This window comes from Rhyacophila brunnea, unplaced genomic scaffold (genome assembly GCF_057557595.1).
Source record: "Rhyacophila brunnea isolate RB1 unplaced genomic scaffold, BYU_Rbru_1.0 scaffold_21, whole genome shotgun sequence".
NCBI lineage: Eukaryota > Metazoa > Arthropoda > Insecta > Trichoptera > Rhyacophilidae > Rhyacophila > Rhyacophila brunnea.
Window position 1 is genome coordinate 1,878,708 of NW_028232871.1, and position 19,540 is coordinate 1,898,247.

The 19,540-nt window shown below is 34.3% G+C and overlaps 2 protein-coding genes across 2 annotated transcripts; one reads left to right on the forward strand and one right to left on the reverse strand.

The window, feature by feature from the left end:
* Positions 1-1,342: 1,342 nt before the first annotated feature.
* On the reverse strand, positions 1,343-8,413 carry Taf8 (TBP-associated factor 8). Its single transcript, XM_085948713.1, has 6 exons — positions 8,196-8,413; positions 8,012-8,110; positions 4,957-5,144; positions 4,013-4,163; positions 2,645-2,782; positions 1,343-1,594 (listed from the first exon to the last, which is right to left on the reverse strand). Exons 1-6 carry the CDS (start codon positions 8,329-8,331, stop codon positions 1,467-1,469), a joined length of 840 nt encoding a protein of 279 aa, XP_085804839.1. The 5' UTR covers positions 8,332-8,413; the 3' UTR covers positions 1,343-1,466.
* A 223-nt stretch (positions 8,414-8,636) lies between these two features.
* Positions 8,637-17,081, forward strand: LOC147070595 (mitochondrial tRNA-specific 2-thiouridylase 1). Its single transcript, XM_085948693.1, has 5 exons — positions 8,637-8,871; positions 10,637-10,987; positions 12,240-12,466; positions 14,312-14,479; positions 16,075-17,081. The coding sequence occupies exons 1-5, from the start codon at positions 8,790-8,792 to the stop codon at positions 16,387-16,389; spliced, it is 1,143 nt and encodes a 380-aa protein (XP_085804819.1). The 5' UTR covers positions 8,637-8,789; the 3' UTR covers positions 16,390-17,081.
* Positions 17,082-19,540: the final 2,459 nt, after the last annotated feature.

Here is a 19,540-nt window from a genome sequence, read left to right on the forward strand (position 1 = left end):
GGTTGAAGGCACAGTGTGATGCTCTATAGTAGCGTTTTTCAAATGGCATTCTAGGTAAAATTAAGGGTAGGTACTTGTGTATCAACAAACATTAACCAAAAAATGCAATTACACAACCACATATTTTTACGGTTAGAGCAAATATTTGATGTGCCTTTATCTCACTCATCTGGTCGATTTCCCAGGCTTGAGGCCTGTCAGCCTCCGCTTTGTGTGGGCCATGGTGATTTCCAAAGTTCAGTCCAATTTTCGTCTGAAAATCGTCTCGATTCCTTTTCTTAGTGTTAGAGTCTATGGCCGAATATCTTCCACTAAGTAACCACCGATCAATGTATTTTGAAGTAAAAAAAAACGGTTCGACGAGCTTGATGAACTAAAGTGCCGAAACTTTTTTGGTCTTCAACGAAGCTCTTATTGGGGTAATAATTAGATTCATTTGCAAAAATTTGAGTTCAAATTCACTTGAAGAAAGGATAATAGAATTCAATGCATAATATCAAACGAGATAGTTTTTCAGATATGTCTTTTCATATGAGATGATTTAGGAAAATTAACTTGTACTATCTATGTAAGTGCAAACATTGTTTCGTCTAATTGCTTTTGAAAAATACCGTGAAAAAAGGTTCCGGAATGCCGTTCCACCGCGTTACATGAAAAAAAAACCCCTGACAGTAAGTAAAGCATGTCAACTTGTTCATTTTACTATGATGTTACCTAATTATATTGCAAACATTGTACTAGTCATCCAATTAGTCTGAAGATGTAGGTGTGCATGAAGAGCATCAACCATTATTAAATACGTACACAGTTGTCTCTAAATATTTTTTTATCCAAATCATCTTCCCCACCACACTTTTCTAAATGCAAATCTATCACATAATGATTATAGCGACACACTGAAGAATAAAACTTCTGTACCTATCACTTTTTTCAAACCCTTAATTTAACAGTTTATCCGTATTTCAACGGGATACATTTGTTTAATAAAACATAACTCAAGTTGTCTTCATTGACACTTGAAAAAGTTACTCGTAATATTCCTGGTTAAGATATTACAAAAATGACCATTTTGAATTTCTGATCGTAATAATAAGCGACAATTATTAATGTTTCTCATGGTGTGTAGTTGTAAATGATACAAGAGCCTGGCTACCTTTTCTCTGTTAGCCAATAATTATGTTGCTGCATATTTTGCAATAACCATGACGATGGGCCCCACATCCTAAATGCGCCCCTAAGCTATGATCTTTGGTGGGGGCCCCTACCTATCGCTAAAGTTAAAGGCAGTGAGATGCTTTACAGTAGAGTTTTCCAAATGGTGTTTGAGGTAAAATTAAGGGTAGGTTATAACTTCACATTTAAAAATGTTTATTTCCTTGAAGTATGTTTATATTTCAGTTTAGTACAAAGTCGAGTTATAGGTATAATAGCTAAATATATATTAAATTATAATTAATATTCGTTCATCATGGCGCCTTCTGAGATTGCTTCAAGTATGGATTGTCAATAGCGATAGGACTTTGTCCTCCAGTAAGCTCTTGATTTAAATCACCTCCTTCTCCGTCTGCTCCATCACCTTCATTATCAGAACCATCTAGAAAAACAAGTGACATTATAGTAATTAAAATTGCTTCATATTGGTTGTGGCTGATATAAACTCAATCTGCTGAAGTCCTACAAGTGTGATCTACATGCCATGCACACAGTCACATTCGATACATTGCTCAAACTCGCTTAATTAAGTACCTACGAGGGCTGTTCAAAAAACATCCGTCAATTGTTTTTTCACAGAAGCAAATGAAGCATGAGACGTTTCTTATGTTAGAGAGGTGGAGAAAATCTTCATGTGCATGCATGAATTTTTTCCTTGAGCGCAGAGAGCATTAGTTGCGGACAGTCAGTCTGTGAGTAATAGAGTATTATACTCAGCGCCTGCCAGATTTTCATTTTCACATGAAACGAGTGCATAGTGGTATTGCATCAAACTTGGAGATAGGCTGGTGGAAACCAGTCGGAATGCATGCGCATTGCACACATTAAGGAGTGGTCCAACCGGATTAAACATGGCCACACAACAGTGGACAGTAGCAGTTCCAGTAGGCCCTCAACAAGCTGAAATGACAAGATTATTGACCGTCGTGTCACTGTCTGATAACTTGCAGAAGAAGTGGGGATAAGCACTGGCTTAGTACATTCCATTTTTAGTGAGGTTACCCATGCAAAATTCATGCTGAATTTGCTAATGATGGATTCCGCCTGCACGCCACTCCCGTAGTTCGTGAGGTTATCTACTCTCCCAACACGAATGTTTGCAATTTTTGGCTGTTGTCCAAGCTGAAAATGCTGCTGAAAAGGACACATTTTGAGTCACGAGAAAACATGTGGAACGCGACCTCCCTGTTGTACTCCATTCCCAAAGAGGTGTTCCTGAAATGCTTTCAACAATGGCTGAACCGCTGGGAGAAGTGTATGCAATCCCAGGGAGATCATTTGAAGGGGATTAGGGTTTCAGATCTCCACGAAATTAATTGTGTTTTTCACGGCCTTCAATATAATTAGTTGTAAAATGACATAATAATATGTCATTCTATAAAATATTATATTAACCAAACAAATTTTAGCAATGTGTTAAAATGAAATTTACCTTTTTTATCTGTTGCCGGTAAATCCTCAGTTCTATTGGCGACTTGAAAATGATATTCCAATTCCTCAAAATCAAATACTTGGTCGGTCGGCAATAGACAAGGCAGGTACGCGGGAAATGTGGGTTTACAGGCAATCACTAAAAGTAGAACATATACATTTAAACTTTCAAATGGCCAATCTAACCCAATTAAAAACAGGGTCGCTAAAAATGATTCAAGCGGAATAGTAGAAAACTTAAATCAATCAGAATAAATATCATATTTATTTAATATGTGACATTTCAATATAACGCAATGGCAATCATCGTTATGGACAATAATTATTTTTATTGTATTTAAATGCGCTGCCTGCCAATGCACATGTTATGTATTTTCACACAGCGGGAGGCGCGAGACGTGACGATGGACCGAAGGAAGCGACACAACCTTGTGCTTGCTCTATGTCTCAATGCTGGGGCGTGACAGAGTAAAGTAAGTATGTAAATGTAAACTAAATGTCGTTTTTCAGTAATGTTTATGAAATTTTATAACAAAACCTTCGATCAAATAAACAAAAAAAATTGTCACAGAAAGGCATGATGACACTTCGGGTGACTTGCTTCAACTACGTAATTACACAATCATTTAGCAAGTGCATAATATGTCATACTTCAATTAATAATGTCTCAGTGATTTAATTTGTAAATGAATCAAAAACCAGAATAGCTATATATTATTATAATTACGATAAATTTAATATAAAAAAACATGCAATTACCGCTTTTATTTCGTCAATATATTTCGACACAAACTTTTGATATTTCCTTTGACAAGGTTTTTTACCACTGGACATTGGTAATTAAACAAAAATTCAAAAAACATTAGCTTATATTCACGGAAATATCTATCTTTCAAAAAATTTCTATTTTGTTCCATTCATTTCTACACGAAAAGAATCTCAAAACCCTGTGATCTTTAAGATTTCACTGAAGTTTCCACTTGACAAATGAATCGCAAAAGTGAACTAATGGTAGGTACATATTATTTATAAACCTCACTGCCAGATTCTAATGAAATAACTTATTTTAAATGTTATATTCTTCTTCATTTCCATTTTCCATTAAATGCTAAAGATCATTTAATTTTAACGATCTTAAAAATTCCGATATTGAGAAAATTTAAATAGACAAATAAAATTTGTGTTTTTGTCCAACACGGAGCCTCCACAGAGTGAAAGTTATGTCGTTGAAAAAAAACAAGATACATTTTGGCCAACTGCAGGATTGAACAGTCGATCCATGACGTCAGAGTCGGCAAATCTAAATTAGGCCACCGTAGGCGCAATATTTAATGAATGCTAAAATTATTTATTGGCAATACAAACTTACATGGAAACATTTGATTGTCATCAGTATTAAATAAACTATGAGTATCTCCAGTCTTGGCAAGAAATCTCGTAAGAGCCCTCTCAATGTCCCTTTTCTGATTAGCTGACTTTTCTCGTATTGCTTCATATTCAGTGACGGGTTGTTTGTGAGTCTAAAGAACACATAATACACATAAATAAGTGACAATTCTAGTTACCAATAAATTACATCTTCCAGTGCATCTATTCTATACACAAGACTGCTATCGGCCGCTATCGAGGGTAGTTTATCATCTTTTTGTATTGAGGATTATAATAATTGTTACAGTCTAAGCCTATGAATAAAAAACGACAAGAAGGAACATGTGTACAAATCACGGCAATCAGAAAGGCTGGCAAATATGGCCGACATTGCGTGATACACAAACATAAAATACACAAAATTACAAACACATACGAAGTTTAGCGCACACGTAAAGACCACGTGATATTTGTTTACGCAAAATCGTCACTTTCCAAAATGGTGAATTTGGTTGCCAGTTTTTATACTACAATGAATCAGTATGCTCCTTCCTGTCTTTTTTTATTCGTAGGTCTAAAGTCTAAAACTGTCTATCTCGCTCTAAAAGTTATTACAGCCAAAAGAGGTGCTGTCAAAACATAGCATTTATTATAACAATTACAACTAACTTATTGTAAAAATTATAATACCTCAATACAAAAATATGAGAAACTACCCTCGATAGCCGCCGATAGCAGTCTTGTATATAGAATACATGCGCAGGAGCTGGTATTACTAGTTTTTTCTTAATAAATACAATAATATTGATGCAAATGTTAATTAAATTATCAGGATTGCACAAAGAAAGTAATATTGATTTATTTATTACATACCGTCCTTACTAAAATTTTCTTATTATGTAAGTATCTCATTTAAAACTGGCCAAAGGCTTATTAAATTCTTACCGGAGTTCGCACATAAGCATGCGGATCAGGTAGCGGGGGCATGTGTGGAGGAATGTGGGTAGGCAGTCGCGCCCTCTGCCCGGCTGACAGCATGGCTGGGGCACGCGGCGGTACAGCGATTGCTGGAGCGCTCACCACGTGGCGGTTAGGTCGGGCTGCATACGATTCCAAGCCTTCTAATCTGAATCCTGCGCATTACAAAAACAGTGAGAATTGTCAGTGTAACAAACTGATATGGATTATTATGTAGCAGTGTCGAAGAGTGTCTAATGTAGGAAGTTAGGCGATGGGTAATAAACAAAATGGGCACTTTAACACTTCTATAACTGTAGTTTCACCTTAGGTTACCCAACTCAGTAAACTGCAAATATTTCAGTCAATATGCACTTTGTCATCTCCATATTTTGGCTATTCCTAGAATCATCAATATAATATCTAATTAAAATGTTATTATTTTCAAAATCGATAGCATTATCCAGTAAATACATATAATTAATATTTTGTTAGATTTCATTTACCAGCCATAAATTATAAATGCACATTGCATACAGAGCACCGCATTCCATTATGAAAAAAGGGAGAGATCTAAAAGTATAAGCAAAAAAAGGGATATGCTCAATTGTAAAAAAGAGATATGAAAATAAGCACTGAGATCAAGATAGTATTAGGACTTGTAGGCTGGAAAAATGTGTAGAAATACTTGTAATGTTTATAATTGAGCTTTGATGCCCTTTTTCATTATTTTTTAATCGATAAAACAAATGGCAAAGAATGATGAAACATTATTAGACTTATTTATGTTGCCAAATTAGGCATTTCCCTTTTACCTACTGTAATATTATCAATCTCATGTGGTAACCGTAACCAAACGTGACATCACCGTAACAGACAGAATTTATTAGCATTGTAAAGGGAAGGTTAACATTCATATTTATGAGACTCGGTTGAATTGTGTTTCATCTTCAGCATTTAACTGATTGACATATTAATAAGTAACAATAATAGAATCTCATTTATACGGCACTTCAAATATCCGACATTAAGCAGACTACAGAAGGGGCAAGGCGGGTGATAACGTTTTGCGACTCAAGATAATATTTTTAACAATGTTTTGTTACCACCCTTATGACTGATTCACATGTAAATCTTGAACACAAGCATAAATATGTACCTAAATACAATTATATGTTTTTATAGCCCAGGCACTCTCAAGGAAAACCAAAACAAGCTTACATAACACTCTCCTGCACCCAGTATCAACATATGGATCAGAATGCTGGAACAGGTGAGAGAAATATGGATATCTTTGAGAGGAGAGTTTTGAGAAGAATCTTTGGGGCTGTTCAAGTGGCATTTGGAAGTCAAGGTATAATGAGAAGCTGGACACACTTTATGTGGTCGAAAAGCTCACGTGGCATATAAAAATGCAGAGACTGCAGTGGATTGGCCACGTGCATATAATGTTGGAAGATATACCAGCAAAGTGGGCTATGTACGCAACCCTGAGGGCAAGAAAAGACCTAAATGGCCGAAATTAAGATGACGACTGCGCCACAGGAGATTTAAGAACACTCTGTCAAACAAACTGTCAAAGCAACTGGAGAGTGTCGGTGCTGGATCGTCCAGGATGGAGGAAGTTTTTGAAGGAAGCCAAGACCCGCCAAGGGTTGTAGTATCATAAATGATGAGTAATTCAGCAATCCTGCACCATCAGGTTTTATATAGTGCCGGATTAGTGAGATTCTACTGTACTTATTGAAAAACATGTGATTTTTTTGTTGCCAGACCCGGAATTCGAACCCGTGACCCACAATATTATAGGCTGATACGTTATCCGCTCAGCTATTATGGGCGTATATATATACAGTCGAACTTGGTTATTACGAGGAAGATGGGACCGACTGAATTTGCTCATTATAAGCGTTACTCGTTATATCAGAGAATAGGTATTTTTAAATGAACGGTTACATAACACAACAAGTCGCAATTCAAACAAAAATACACAATTAGAATTTTTCCCCGAAACAAGCATGGCATTCATAAACTACAAAAGAAGTTGTTTATTGTAATGAACGCTGGTAGGTACCTACTGACTTCACAAACCTTGGATTTTTTACATGGAATCTCAACCATATGAGTGGACACTTTTTCAATATTGTCGGCGAAAACACCAATTAGGTAGGTATTTAGACACTTAACTAGTGTCATAAATGTAATTCGATCCCGGTGGCATCCTGTCCGGTCGGATTTTATTGCTTAGGGTCGAAATGTTTTTAAACGATCGACACATTAACAGTTTTAAGAATATTTTTGATGATATTTTAGCTAGGTATATCCGATAAGTAGCTCGTTAAAAAAGTGAAGAAATGTATGGAGAAAATCATAAACTAAAATGTCAACGAATGTTTCCTCGTTACATCCGAGATCTCGCTATATCCGTGATCATAATAACCGAGTTCGACTGTATATTCAATGCTAATAACTAATTTAGTACAAAAGTACTTCAGTATATTATTTTTATTAATATTAATTATATATAGGCATATTAAAATACAGCTGAGCTTCAAATGAAATGTTTTCAGCAGATGAATAAGACCCCCATCAGACTCAGACTAATATTCACATACAATTCTCACTTAACAAATATACAGTTTCGTTGTTCTGGTATGCTGCAAGCGTTTGTTTGCATTTTGAATGTTAAATAATCTTTTTATAAAGTTAGCCGCTAGCTGACCATAACATGCGGCAGCAAAACGCAACACTAACACAACAACTGGGTTTGAATGTCTAAATTAAGGGTTCTTAACCACTATTCAGTATAATATACCATTTCACTGTCTTTTAACACACAATTTATTAGTTATTGATTTGGGAATGTTCTCCAATGCGTGAAGGAAAGAATAATTATTCAAGTCAATCCGACGCATGGCAATTGTATTTTAATATTTTACGGTGACACATGAATTTCCAAGAGGAGGAGATTTCCAACCATAGAGACTTTTCTAATATCTCACTGTCCCATATTATTATAACATGAAATATAATAATGATTTACCCATGTTAATAAGCGCCATAATAATATCTCCAAGCACTGGCTCAGATCGCCCTGCCACTTCACAAAAACTTCTTGAAGAATTCCCAGCTTCAACCATGACTGAAACAAAACATTATTGTAACATAAATAAACGCAATACGATTTTAATTTGAATTTAATAGAAGATAGCATGTGAAATACTTACAAGACTGGAGCATTTCAGTCATTGTTTCCAAAGGTTGTTTATCAGCCGCATGGAAACCAGCTTCTAGCAGTATCGTTGAAACTACAATGTTTAAAGCTTTCCTGCGAGCATTAACAGTTGCTTCTATCTTTTCCATTTGATATATTTAAGATTTTTATTTTATAAAATTTTACTTCAAAATAAAGTACATACGAGTCTTTATAAAATATTTTATTTACAAAAACCATAGCCAATTAGCCAAAACATCAGAAGCTGTCAGATTTAGGGTGGCCACAAAAAAGCAAACAAAATCATTATGTATTTTCGAAAAAAAAGCTTTTATGTACGTGTTTCAATTAATTTAGTTATAATATTATTATGTTGTGGAAACCTTGTGATAATAAATATATTTATAAATTTTCTCCTAAAAAGCTTTTTGAATATTTTGCAGGTTTATATTTTAGTTTATAGCAACATTTTAAGTAAATGTCAAAATCCAAATAAAAATATAACCATTAAAATTATAACCAACAAAATATTCGCTCCTAAACGCTTAAATTCAATAAGAAAATTATTATTTTACTTGTAATGCTATATTAGAATATAGAATTTATAATGGTTTCTTTTAGGAAAATAGCGGTTGGCATTTCAGGAGGAGTGGATAGCGCTGTTACAGCATATCTCCTAAAATCTAGAGGTTAAATTTTCAAACTTGATACTATATTTTTTAATAAAATTTGATATTTGCAGTTTGTTACCGCAGAATACATTTGAATAAAATATAATTAATTACTCCATCGCATCCTCATTATTTTAAATAACTTTCCGAAGACACCGATCCAATTTTTCTACAATATAGTAAAAGTATTTTTTATCTTTACCGCCTTGCAGAATAGAGGAAGCATATGGTCACGCTATTTATCTCGGTGACCCCTGCAGTGTGTAGATTACTCCTGTACCATCGCTGCAGGAAGACCAGGGGTCGATGACGAAATCTATGACGTGATTGTCTTATAAGAGCGCAGAATTTAACATTTCATACCTACTGTAGTATACCCATAATGAATTCACAAGCTTATCCAAAAACTATTAGCTAATCATTGCGACATTGAAGAAAATTATTAATAATCACTAAGTACATTACAAAATGAGTTATCAAATATATTGAATTATGTAGCGAAGTGTTAAAGTTCAATGGAAATACGTGGCAATAAAGAATAAGAGACCGATAAGAATGGAGAGACCTTGAGGAGGCAATCATCCATCTTTGAATTTAAACTGACTTCTGATGACATTATAAAATGACCACTTTGTTTCACCGTAAACAACCTTATGCCTAGGCCAGACTATGAAGATCTGTATGTAAATAGTGTAATTCCATCCGTAGCGGAATACAAATAACATTGTATCAGAATAGTTTTTATAGTTACAATGTTCATTTATTTTGTTCACGCATTAGAACTCGGCGTTAAATATTACAGATTGAAGTGTCTCTTTCAGAATTAATAATTATTCATATTTACAGTCAATTTAATGAGTTATATAAGTGGATTTTTCTTTTATAGTTGGTAAAGGAGTGATGAAAATGTTTCGTAATTAAGTCATAATTTTGTTTCTCATTTGTTGTCAATTTTCTGTGAATTCTGCTTAATCCGCAAACCAGCTAACTCCACTTTTGACCGAAATGAGGTTTTGATGGCATTTTATTATAAAGCATGTTTTCTAAGCTCACACAGAATTTCAAACTCCTAAACCTATAAATAAATACATTATCGTTCTTGACACAAAACACCCAACTGCAGGTGCCAAATTTCCAATATTGTAAATAGAACAACTCCGCTCTTTGTATAAATTTTCATTAAGTATATATAAAAAGGGAACTAAAATAGAGTATTAATAAATTCATAGTGCAGCTTATTTGTAAAAAAGAAAATTTTCTAATTGCATTTTTGGAATCGTTAAATGACGCTCGATAGAAGTTTTTTTCTATTTCCTGAACAATTTGCCTAAATGGAGTTAGGTGGTTTACAGATTATGCAGTCCATATTATGTAAATATACAGATAATTACTTTTTGAGAAAATATATTATAACCAATAGAAAAAATCTTTTTGAAAAAGTAAGCCACCGTCAGGGAATCGAACCCTACATCTCCCGGTTTTACGTCCCATCCGCGCATTACCTCTATGCTACGCAGTGACATACTAATTGCGACAAATTTTAACTATTGCGCGCTTTAATTTAGCTTTATTAGCGCGCGGTAACTATTTATTTAATTCTTAAAGTAATGCGCGGATGGGACATAAACCCGAGAGATGCAGGGTTCGATTCCCTGCCGGGGTGGCTTACTTTTTTCAAAAAGATTTTTTCTATGCTAGTGTTTTTCAAAATTATGCATGTTCAATAAAACAGATAATATTTTAAATAAATTCAATATAAATAAATAGACATATTTTCTTGCAGGTTTTGATGTCCACTGCGTTTTCATGAAGAATTGGGATGTCATCGATGAAACAGGAACCTGTTCCGCCGAAAAAGACTACGAGGACGCTCAGATTGTCTGCCATAAACTCAAACTGCCTCTCACTCGTGTGAACTTTGTAAAACAATACTGGAATGAAGTTTTTATTAACCTGATAAAAGATTATGAATCCGGTTACACTCCAAACCCTGATATTTTATGCAATAGGAATGTGAAATTTAAATCTTTTTACAATTATTGTCGGGAGACTTTAAATGCTGATGCTATAGCGACGGGTCATTATGCCAATACTTCATTTGGACCATATTTAGAAAATTATAACACGAATCAAAGTAAGAACAATGGTAATACACAATTTTGAAAAACTTTAGAAAGTGCTGAACACACAATATGCTGAAAAAAATCATGTCGAACTCAGACCTGATTTATCTTTTCACTGTTTTTGTGACAGCTATCCCATTTGAACTAGACCTACCAATGATTCATGCGAATTAAATCTAATGATCACATCATCGTAGGTATTCCAAAACTCTGCCAAATTGAAGTCACCACATTTATGATTGATTTGAATAATATTATATTATTGTTTTTATTCAATACCGAATACATGAGAAGATTAAAAAATATTAGATTATCGTGAGTCTGGCACGGACGATGGGCATCCTCTTCTATGGGTAAACAAACGCATTTTGTTTTTCCCAAATAAAATTGGTGCATGGAGCACGGTGCTAAATTTTTAACTGGACACGGTGGTTTTGCCTCGAAGTTTTGTCAGCATGGTGTAATAGAATCTCTTACTTACGTGGTGAATCGCAGGATGCCGATCTCACAACGTTGCGAGTTCCTACCAATGGCGAAGGGTGGAGGTAGGCTGTTAAGATCCGCCATAAATAGTGCACACTAAACTTTGTCAGTCATATGTATTTATTTTGTTTTCATTAAAATAATACTACAATTTACAGACGGTGTTGGTTAGTTTTTTTAAATTCAATTAAACCCTGCGAAACCAAGCCATAATAAATAATAGTCAAAAAATTCTTGTCGATATATAACGTATCTAAAATTATGCAATTAAATGATGCATAACTTTGGATATTTTATAGATAGAATAATATTTTATAGGTTTGGTGTAGGCAGGGCATAATGAATTTAAAAAAATATACCAACAATATGTATTCTTAATCCAACAAAAACAAATACGTATGAATGAAAAAGTGGCACAATTTTGTCGTATCGCCCAAAGTATACCAAAACTATTATGGTTTGGTTTAGGCAAGGTTGAATTGATTTTTAAAAACTAACCAACACCATCTGTAAATGGTAGTATTATTTAAATAAAAACAAATACGTATGAAAAAAATACGTATAAAAAGATTAATGTCCACTATTTATGGCTGATCTTAACAACCTACCTCCACCCTTCACTACTGGTCCCCGAGATGTCGGTGAGAAGAGCTTCTCAGTTGGATCGCCAATTTTTGTTTAGTCAGCCATTGCGACTTGGTTTCGATGAGTGAAAATTTCTCAGCTTCTTCTATAGATATTTAAGTGTCTCACCAATGCATGCTCTGCTTTTAAAAACAGATGTAAAACTGCTAAGCCCGCGTGACAAGCATAAAGACCAGACATTTTTTCTATCACAAGTGGAACAAGAGCCACTACGCAGAACTATGTTCCCTCTCGCGCTGCTTCAAAAGACTGAAGTGCGACAAATAGCCAAGCGGGAAGGGTTACTAAACGTGGCTGGGAAAAGGGATAGCGTTGGAATATGTTTTGTCGGTAAAAGGCAATTTAAGGACTTTATTTCTGAGGTAATACATCCATGCACGGTGTGAATATATTGATAGTCAAATATTATCAATACCCAAGACAACACTTAGTCTTGGATTATTAAGTATGTATATGTAGATATCGCCGTTCTGGAACCAGACTAGCATATCAATGATCCAATGTTAATACCGTGTATCTGACGAAAATGACTTTGACATAGGTACTAAAACAACAAAAATACTGCCCATCGACTGTGAAATTCCTGTATCTGTAGTTATTTTAACAAAAATGATACAGCCATTTTAGTAATTTCCCGTATCTGAACATTGCAGGATTAAACCTGTAATAGCCTGATCTTGCCTCTAAGCTGTTAAGCGTGTTGCATGGCGTGTGTTAAATTCACCTTCAAAATGTCACTTTCGAATTATTTGAAAGGTAAAACAAAAAGTAATATAACAAATTTGCATGTTTATCTTTATATTATATAATACATCACACTTTATTGGATGTTATCATTATATTAGGCGTTATGTGCTTTGCTTTACCACTTTTTACGTTACAGGTTATTGGCATGCTATGTAGTTACAACATGTGTGTGCTATTAACAGTCAGATACGGGATATTAAATATTTAGTTTTTTTTAGCTTTCTGCACAATTTGTAAAAAGTCACTTACTTACGGGATATTAAGGGGGAGAGGCATGCCAGCAGAGAACCTAGCGGAAAAATACAAAGCTTGCAATTTAAGATTTTTTTTTGATAATTTACAATTTCAACTGTATTAATTAATAAATATCTATCTGAAAACATTAAATAGATTTTTTTTTTTTAATTTCAATATAAACTTACAATTATTGTAAAAAAATGTGAATTCGTTGCAGGTTCACATCTTATTATTACATTATAATTTATGGTCATATTTATTATTACAATTTAGTTTATTAAGTTTTCAATTTTTCGTCGCTTAGATTTTTGACTAATTTATCGTTTTAATATTTTTTATATTTATTTTATATAATTATGATATAAATAAAAAGGATTTCAATTTATACACATTTATATCTTTATAAAAATCGACGTTTTTTAAAATAAATATAAAAAATATTAAAATGATGAATTAGTCAAAAATCTAAATGAGGAAAAATTGAAAATTTAATAAACTAAATTTTAATAATAAATATGACCATAAATTATAATGTAGGTAATAATAAGATGTGAACCTGCAACGAATTCACATTTTATTACATTTTTTTACAATTGTAAGTTTTTATTTAAATTTAAAAAAAAAAAAAAAAAAACTATCTAATGTTTTCAGATACATATTTATTAATTAAATACAGTTGAAATTGTAAATTATCAAAAAAAAAACTCAAATTGCAAGCTTCTTATTTTTCCGCTAGGTTCTCTGCTGGCGTGCCTCTCTCCCTTAACATGAGGACATCGATATAAACAATTGAATCAATTTTAACCAAACTAAATCAAGCCAACAATGAATATAGTATTTGATAGTAGAGATAATTTGGTAAAATTAAAACGATGATCCCAGTAATAACACTGATAGAACTGACATCTTTCTGTATCTCATAATAAGTTTATAGTTTATTTTAATAAACCTGTACAACTCCTCTGTAGAGAAAAATGAGAAATATATTACTATTGCCGTGTGAATATATATTTCAATACTTCAATAAATCGAGTCAGAGCAAATGCTACTGCCTGTGATGTAAAAAATATTTCCTAAAGCATCTGCTGGATAGTCGCAGCCTTCTGGGGTTATTCTAGAGTCGGCAACAAATGTGGTTCAATTAATACATAGTACAACATCCACATTTCAGGACCAGTTTTATTCGCTGAACATGACATATAACACATTTTATATCTTTTTAGTACATACCTTCCAAGGAAGGGACATTCATAGACATTGACACAGGAACAGTTATTGGAAATCATAATGGAATTCATCATTGGACAATTGGTCAACGCTGCCGATTGGGTGGTGTAAAACAACAATATTTCATTCTTAAGAAAGCTGTCGACAGCAATCATATTTATATTGTAAGTAATAGCGCCTGTACGCATACATGGATTTACTGGCGGCAATATTATCTATTTTAAACTATCGTGACAATAACTGTTTACACGTAAAAGTGCTGACTGTCTCCAATCTCATTCTTCAAGAGTGAACGAAACTAGTACTATTTGGCAGGTCATAAAAATCAATTAACCTCAAAATATGTCTCCGCGGTATAGTTCATTTTTTTGCCAGCCGGTTCGCCACTATCTATCTACTACGGAGGCGCAGATTGAAAAACTCCGTTCACATGAAAATTCAGAAGCTTTCGAACTTTTTTGATTCGTGCATGCAATCTTGCAACTGCAGGATAATACATGTTTATACGTACATTTTCTTCTTATGTCCGCGATAATACGTATTGCCAGTAATAAATCCATACACGTGTAAACAAGGTATAAAGTTAATTTGATGTCATAGAGATTAAAGGAGTACAAAACAGATGGGGGCACATCACATTTATGAAGGTGCGAAACCAGAATTAAACATGCAAGTGCTTTGTGTAAAAGCATTTTATTCTCAATATTGGAATATTATATTCCATGGATATGGTGTGTAAAATGTCATTATTATTTACCATGGCAACTGTATAAAATTTTTATATTTTGGCTTGGCTAATCCTTCAAACATCAATAAACAAAGAAATATCAATGTTTTTTCATAGATTATGTAGCAGTGGCGAAGGGTGAAGGTAGGCTGTTAAAATCTGCCATAAATTGTGCATACTAAACTCTGTCCGTCATACGTATTTGTTTTCATTGAAATAATACTACAATTTACAGACGTCAATTATTTAGTTTTTTAAATTCGATTAGTGCCCATACGCACTTGCGGTAGGCCGCCTTGCGGCTAGCCGGCATACAAAAAACGATAGGCGGCTAGCCGCAAGTGCGTATTGGCACTTAAACCTTGCGAAATCAAACCATAATAAATAATTGTCAAAAAATACTTGTCTATCTATACAATATCTAAATTTATGCAATTATATGGGACATAACTTTGGATATTTTATAGATAGAATGATATTAAATCTATAATACTAGTTTGGCTTAGGCGGGGCTTAATGAATTTAATAAAATAAACCAACAATATGTGCAATATGTGTTCTTAATCCAATGAAAACGAGTAAGTTTGAATGAAAAAGTGTGCACAATTTTGTCCAATCGCACAACACTATTATGATTTGGTTTAGGCAGGGTTTAATTGATTTTAAAAAACTAACCAACACCATTTGTAAATTGTAGTCTTAGTTCAATAAAAACAAATACGTATGACTGACAAAGCTTAATGTGCACTATGTATGACGGATCTTAACAGCCTACCTTCACCCTTCTCTACTGTTATCTAGTAATAAAACATGATCTTAGAAAAAGACGTTACTTACAAAATGTTGATAACTCGTATGTTGAATTTACAATTGCATATTAAATTTAACTTTTAGGTGAGTTTATCAACTTTGTCACAGCATTTGTAATGAATCAATATATTTTTTTTTTTCAAAAATTGATACAATTTTTATTTCATTCTAATATATTTACCATCGACATAATGCTAAACAGTTACAATTTTGGTATTACAGGTAGCGGGTACCCATCATCCTTCATTAAATGTCACGCTTTTCATGACTGATCCGCCACATTGGATCTCTGAAGAACCTCACAATTTAACAGCCAATCTCGTCTTTGATTGTTATTTTAGATTTCAACACACCAAGGCGATGACTAAATGTTCTCTAATGAAATCATTTAATGGGCTTGTAGTGAAACTATGCGAACCTGTGAGAGCCATCACCCAAGGACAATATGCTGTGTTTTTTAACGATGATGAGTGCTTCGGCAGTGCTCGAATTATTAATTTAGGTCCAAGTTTATATTTCTCTAACTATTTACAATAAATGTAAATCATACTTCCTACTGGCTGAATTTTTTTTTATTATACTGTGTTACACCACCCTCTGAATAAAGATTCAAAGAGCAGCTAACGACCGATCATCATATACGAAAACCTGTTCATGTACGACGTTCACAATATATGTAATTTAAAAAAGAGTAAGTGAAGCAATTTATAATTACATATACCTAATACAAAGCAACATGTTGATACCAGATGACGGTCTTCCACAGGAGACCACCTCAAAGGGCGGACCGAACCATCAACTTTCCCAAAACACCACAGTCTACGTCCACTCTTCGCGGTTCTCGCAACCCTCGCAAGAAGCGAAGCCTACCTCCAATGAAAATCCGAACTTTAAATTCGTCTGCGCCCCCGCCAAAATTCAAACAGACTGACACAAGCTACTGAAAACGGCCGCTCGAAACAGCGCCGCCACGAGACAAAGAAATCCGTCGGTAAAAGAGAGAGGTTCGCGACCAACAGACCCACAACAGCGCCATGACGCCGCGTATCCCGCACTTTGATGCTCGCGGAATGCTCTCTTTCGCGTCGGACGCCGAACAGCCAGAAAAACCGCGTCGGCAGCCCTCCAAGCTGCAAGCTTCTTCTCGCCTCGGACGTCGAACAGCCAGCATCTCCAACTGAAATAAAACCGCGTCGGCAGCCCGCCAACCCGCAAGCATCTTCAGCCAGAAAAACCGCATCGGCTGCTCGCCAAGCGCAAACTATTCTGGTCTCGGACGTCCTACAGCCAACATCTCTCTCGCGTACCACAGTACAGAGCGCCATACCTTCGCGTCCGCCATTTTTGACTATCCGCGCATCGAGCCAGCGGCGTACCTACGATCCAGCCAAGCCGTACACCTACTGCCGTGGCCATCAGCATCATTGACTTCCTTAATTGTTTGACTTAGAACTTATAATAAACCAGCATCAACGGCCTACACTGTGCGTTTCTGTCCCCCACACCTGCTTTTTTGGCCATGACATTATCACGGTCTGCCATCTCCGCCTAAGCGCGAAGAAGGCCGGTGATAATGTCTACATCTCTAGTGAGAGTATTAAGTCGCGCAGCCCTTGTTATCGGAAGGTACTTGAAGTGATATAATATATTTTATAAGTAGGAGTACATATTTCATCCATTATTATTATTTTTAAGTTAATATGTAAGGAATTCAAAGATATAATATTAAATACATATGTATAAGTAAGTAGATATTTAATATACAACAAATAAAAATGCGAAATGTACAATAAGAGCTTTAGAAAATTATAAATCATCCAATGAACTATTTTTTTATTCAACTAATAATTCACAAGATTTGAGAATGTAACATTATTAATTGAAGATAGCTACATAAACACATCAAAGAAATATTATTAACCACTGAAAAGATCTTATTGAAAAAAATACGACGCCCAGCAGGATACAAACCTGCGCGCACTACCAACTAAACTACCTGCGTTCTATTCAATTGCGATATACCTAAATCATTCATCACAAATATATTCAACTAAGCCCAAATTTAAGAGATACATCCCTTCATAACTATTATATATTTTCATATGATACATTTCATTTTAAATATGTTAACATATTTATTATAAAAATTATTAGCTACTGCAATGGGAAATTTTGTTGAATAAATTCATATTATGAATAGTCTGTAGGTAGATACAAGTTTGACGGACTGTCTACGTATTATGATGACGAAGAGTTTCGATTCTCGGAGTAAAAGATGCAGAGTTGTTCGAGGTAGATTTACCCAAGGGCCAAAACATCCTCTATGCACATAACATCATATTAAAATGTAGTTTTTAAATAATAATAATTTGGTTTGCGAAATTACTTTTATTTTATCAAAATCTATCGTGATATGTCAGCCAAAATACATGGTAAAGTGCACAAAATGTAGAATCGCGTGCAATGATGGCATTGCATGCACAAGTAAAATCACTGCCATTTGAATAATTTACACATTCAGTTCGGATGCGATGATCGCAGAAGTAAAATTGCCACTAAGTACATACCCACATGGGTAATATTATTTTATTCCATCATACATTGAATAATTAATATAATGTATTATTGTGACTAAAAAATATTTTTGGTAAATGTACCACAGAGGTGGACATGAGATTTTACAACTTTCTTTTTAGACCAAACCAAACCTAATCTAACCTACCCCAACCTAATACCTATTATTACTTTATGGCTTATATTATAATCTTAGTTTGTGATAATGGTGTATCAAAATGTATGAAAATTTCAAATGATCAATTAACGATTATTGGATTGAAAAGCCGATGCGCCGACAGAAAAAGGTATTTATTATTGTCTACATAAAATAAACTGTTTTCGTAAAAAAAATAATTATAAAAGCTCGATTTGAAGTGATACTTAAATATTTGACTTCAGTGGTCTAGTTAATACATTTTCTGCTGCTAGACTGCTAGAGCAAGACATGACCATGACATTATTAACATTTAATCTTTTGATAAAGACTTTGACATACGCAAAACCGGAAATCCGCTGAACAACGTCAAATATCAAAGCACAAAAACATTGTATAATATAATATTATGGCTCAAATAGACTCAATGACGGTCGGTCATATATATGCCGAAAACCCGTTTTTTATGTTGGCGTCCTGTGTCACACAGTGTAAATACGATGTCATAGACTGTCATATATATGTAAAACGATCTATGACAGCCTTCAATGTCAGTTTTTCGGCGAAGTGTGAACACCTCGATAATTTTGTGTGACACTCTTCTTTGTCTGTTACGTCTATGCCAAACGTGTTGTCATATATTATTGTTTATGGTCTTTTATTTAGAACATCTTCAGTAGACACAGGTACAATGTAATTATTGAAAGCCCATATTCCATTGGCAGATTGCGTCTGGCCCGATCGTCTGCCACGACTGTCAAACTCTATTCTCTATGGTTTTCAAGGATCGTGAGCGATCGGGTCGAAAGTGGAAAATTTTCTATTATCCGTCGTGCGATCCTTTCATTATCAAGCGAAGATTGCCGAAAGCGTACGAAAATAGCCGAATATGCGCCTGAGTCATGCAAACGGTCGTTCATTTCATTCTACTGGTCGATTTCAACTGAACAACTACAAGATGGCGAAAACTTAAAAAAT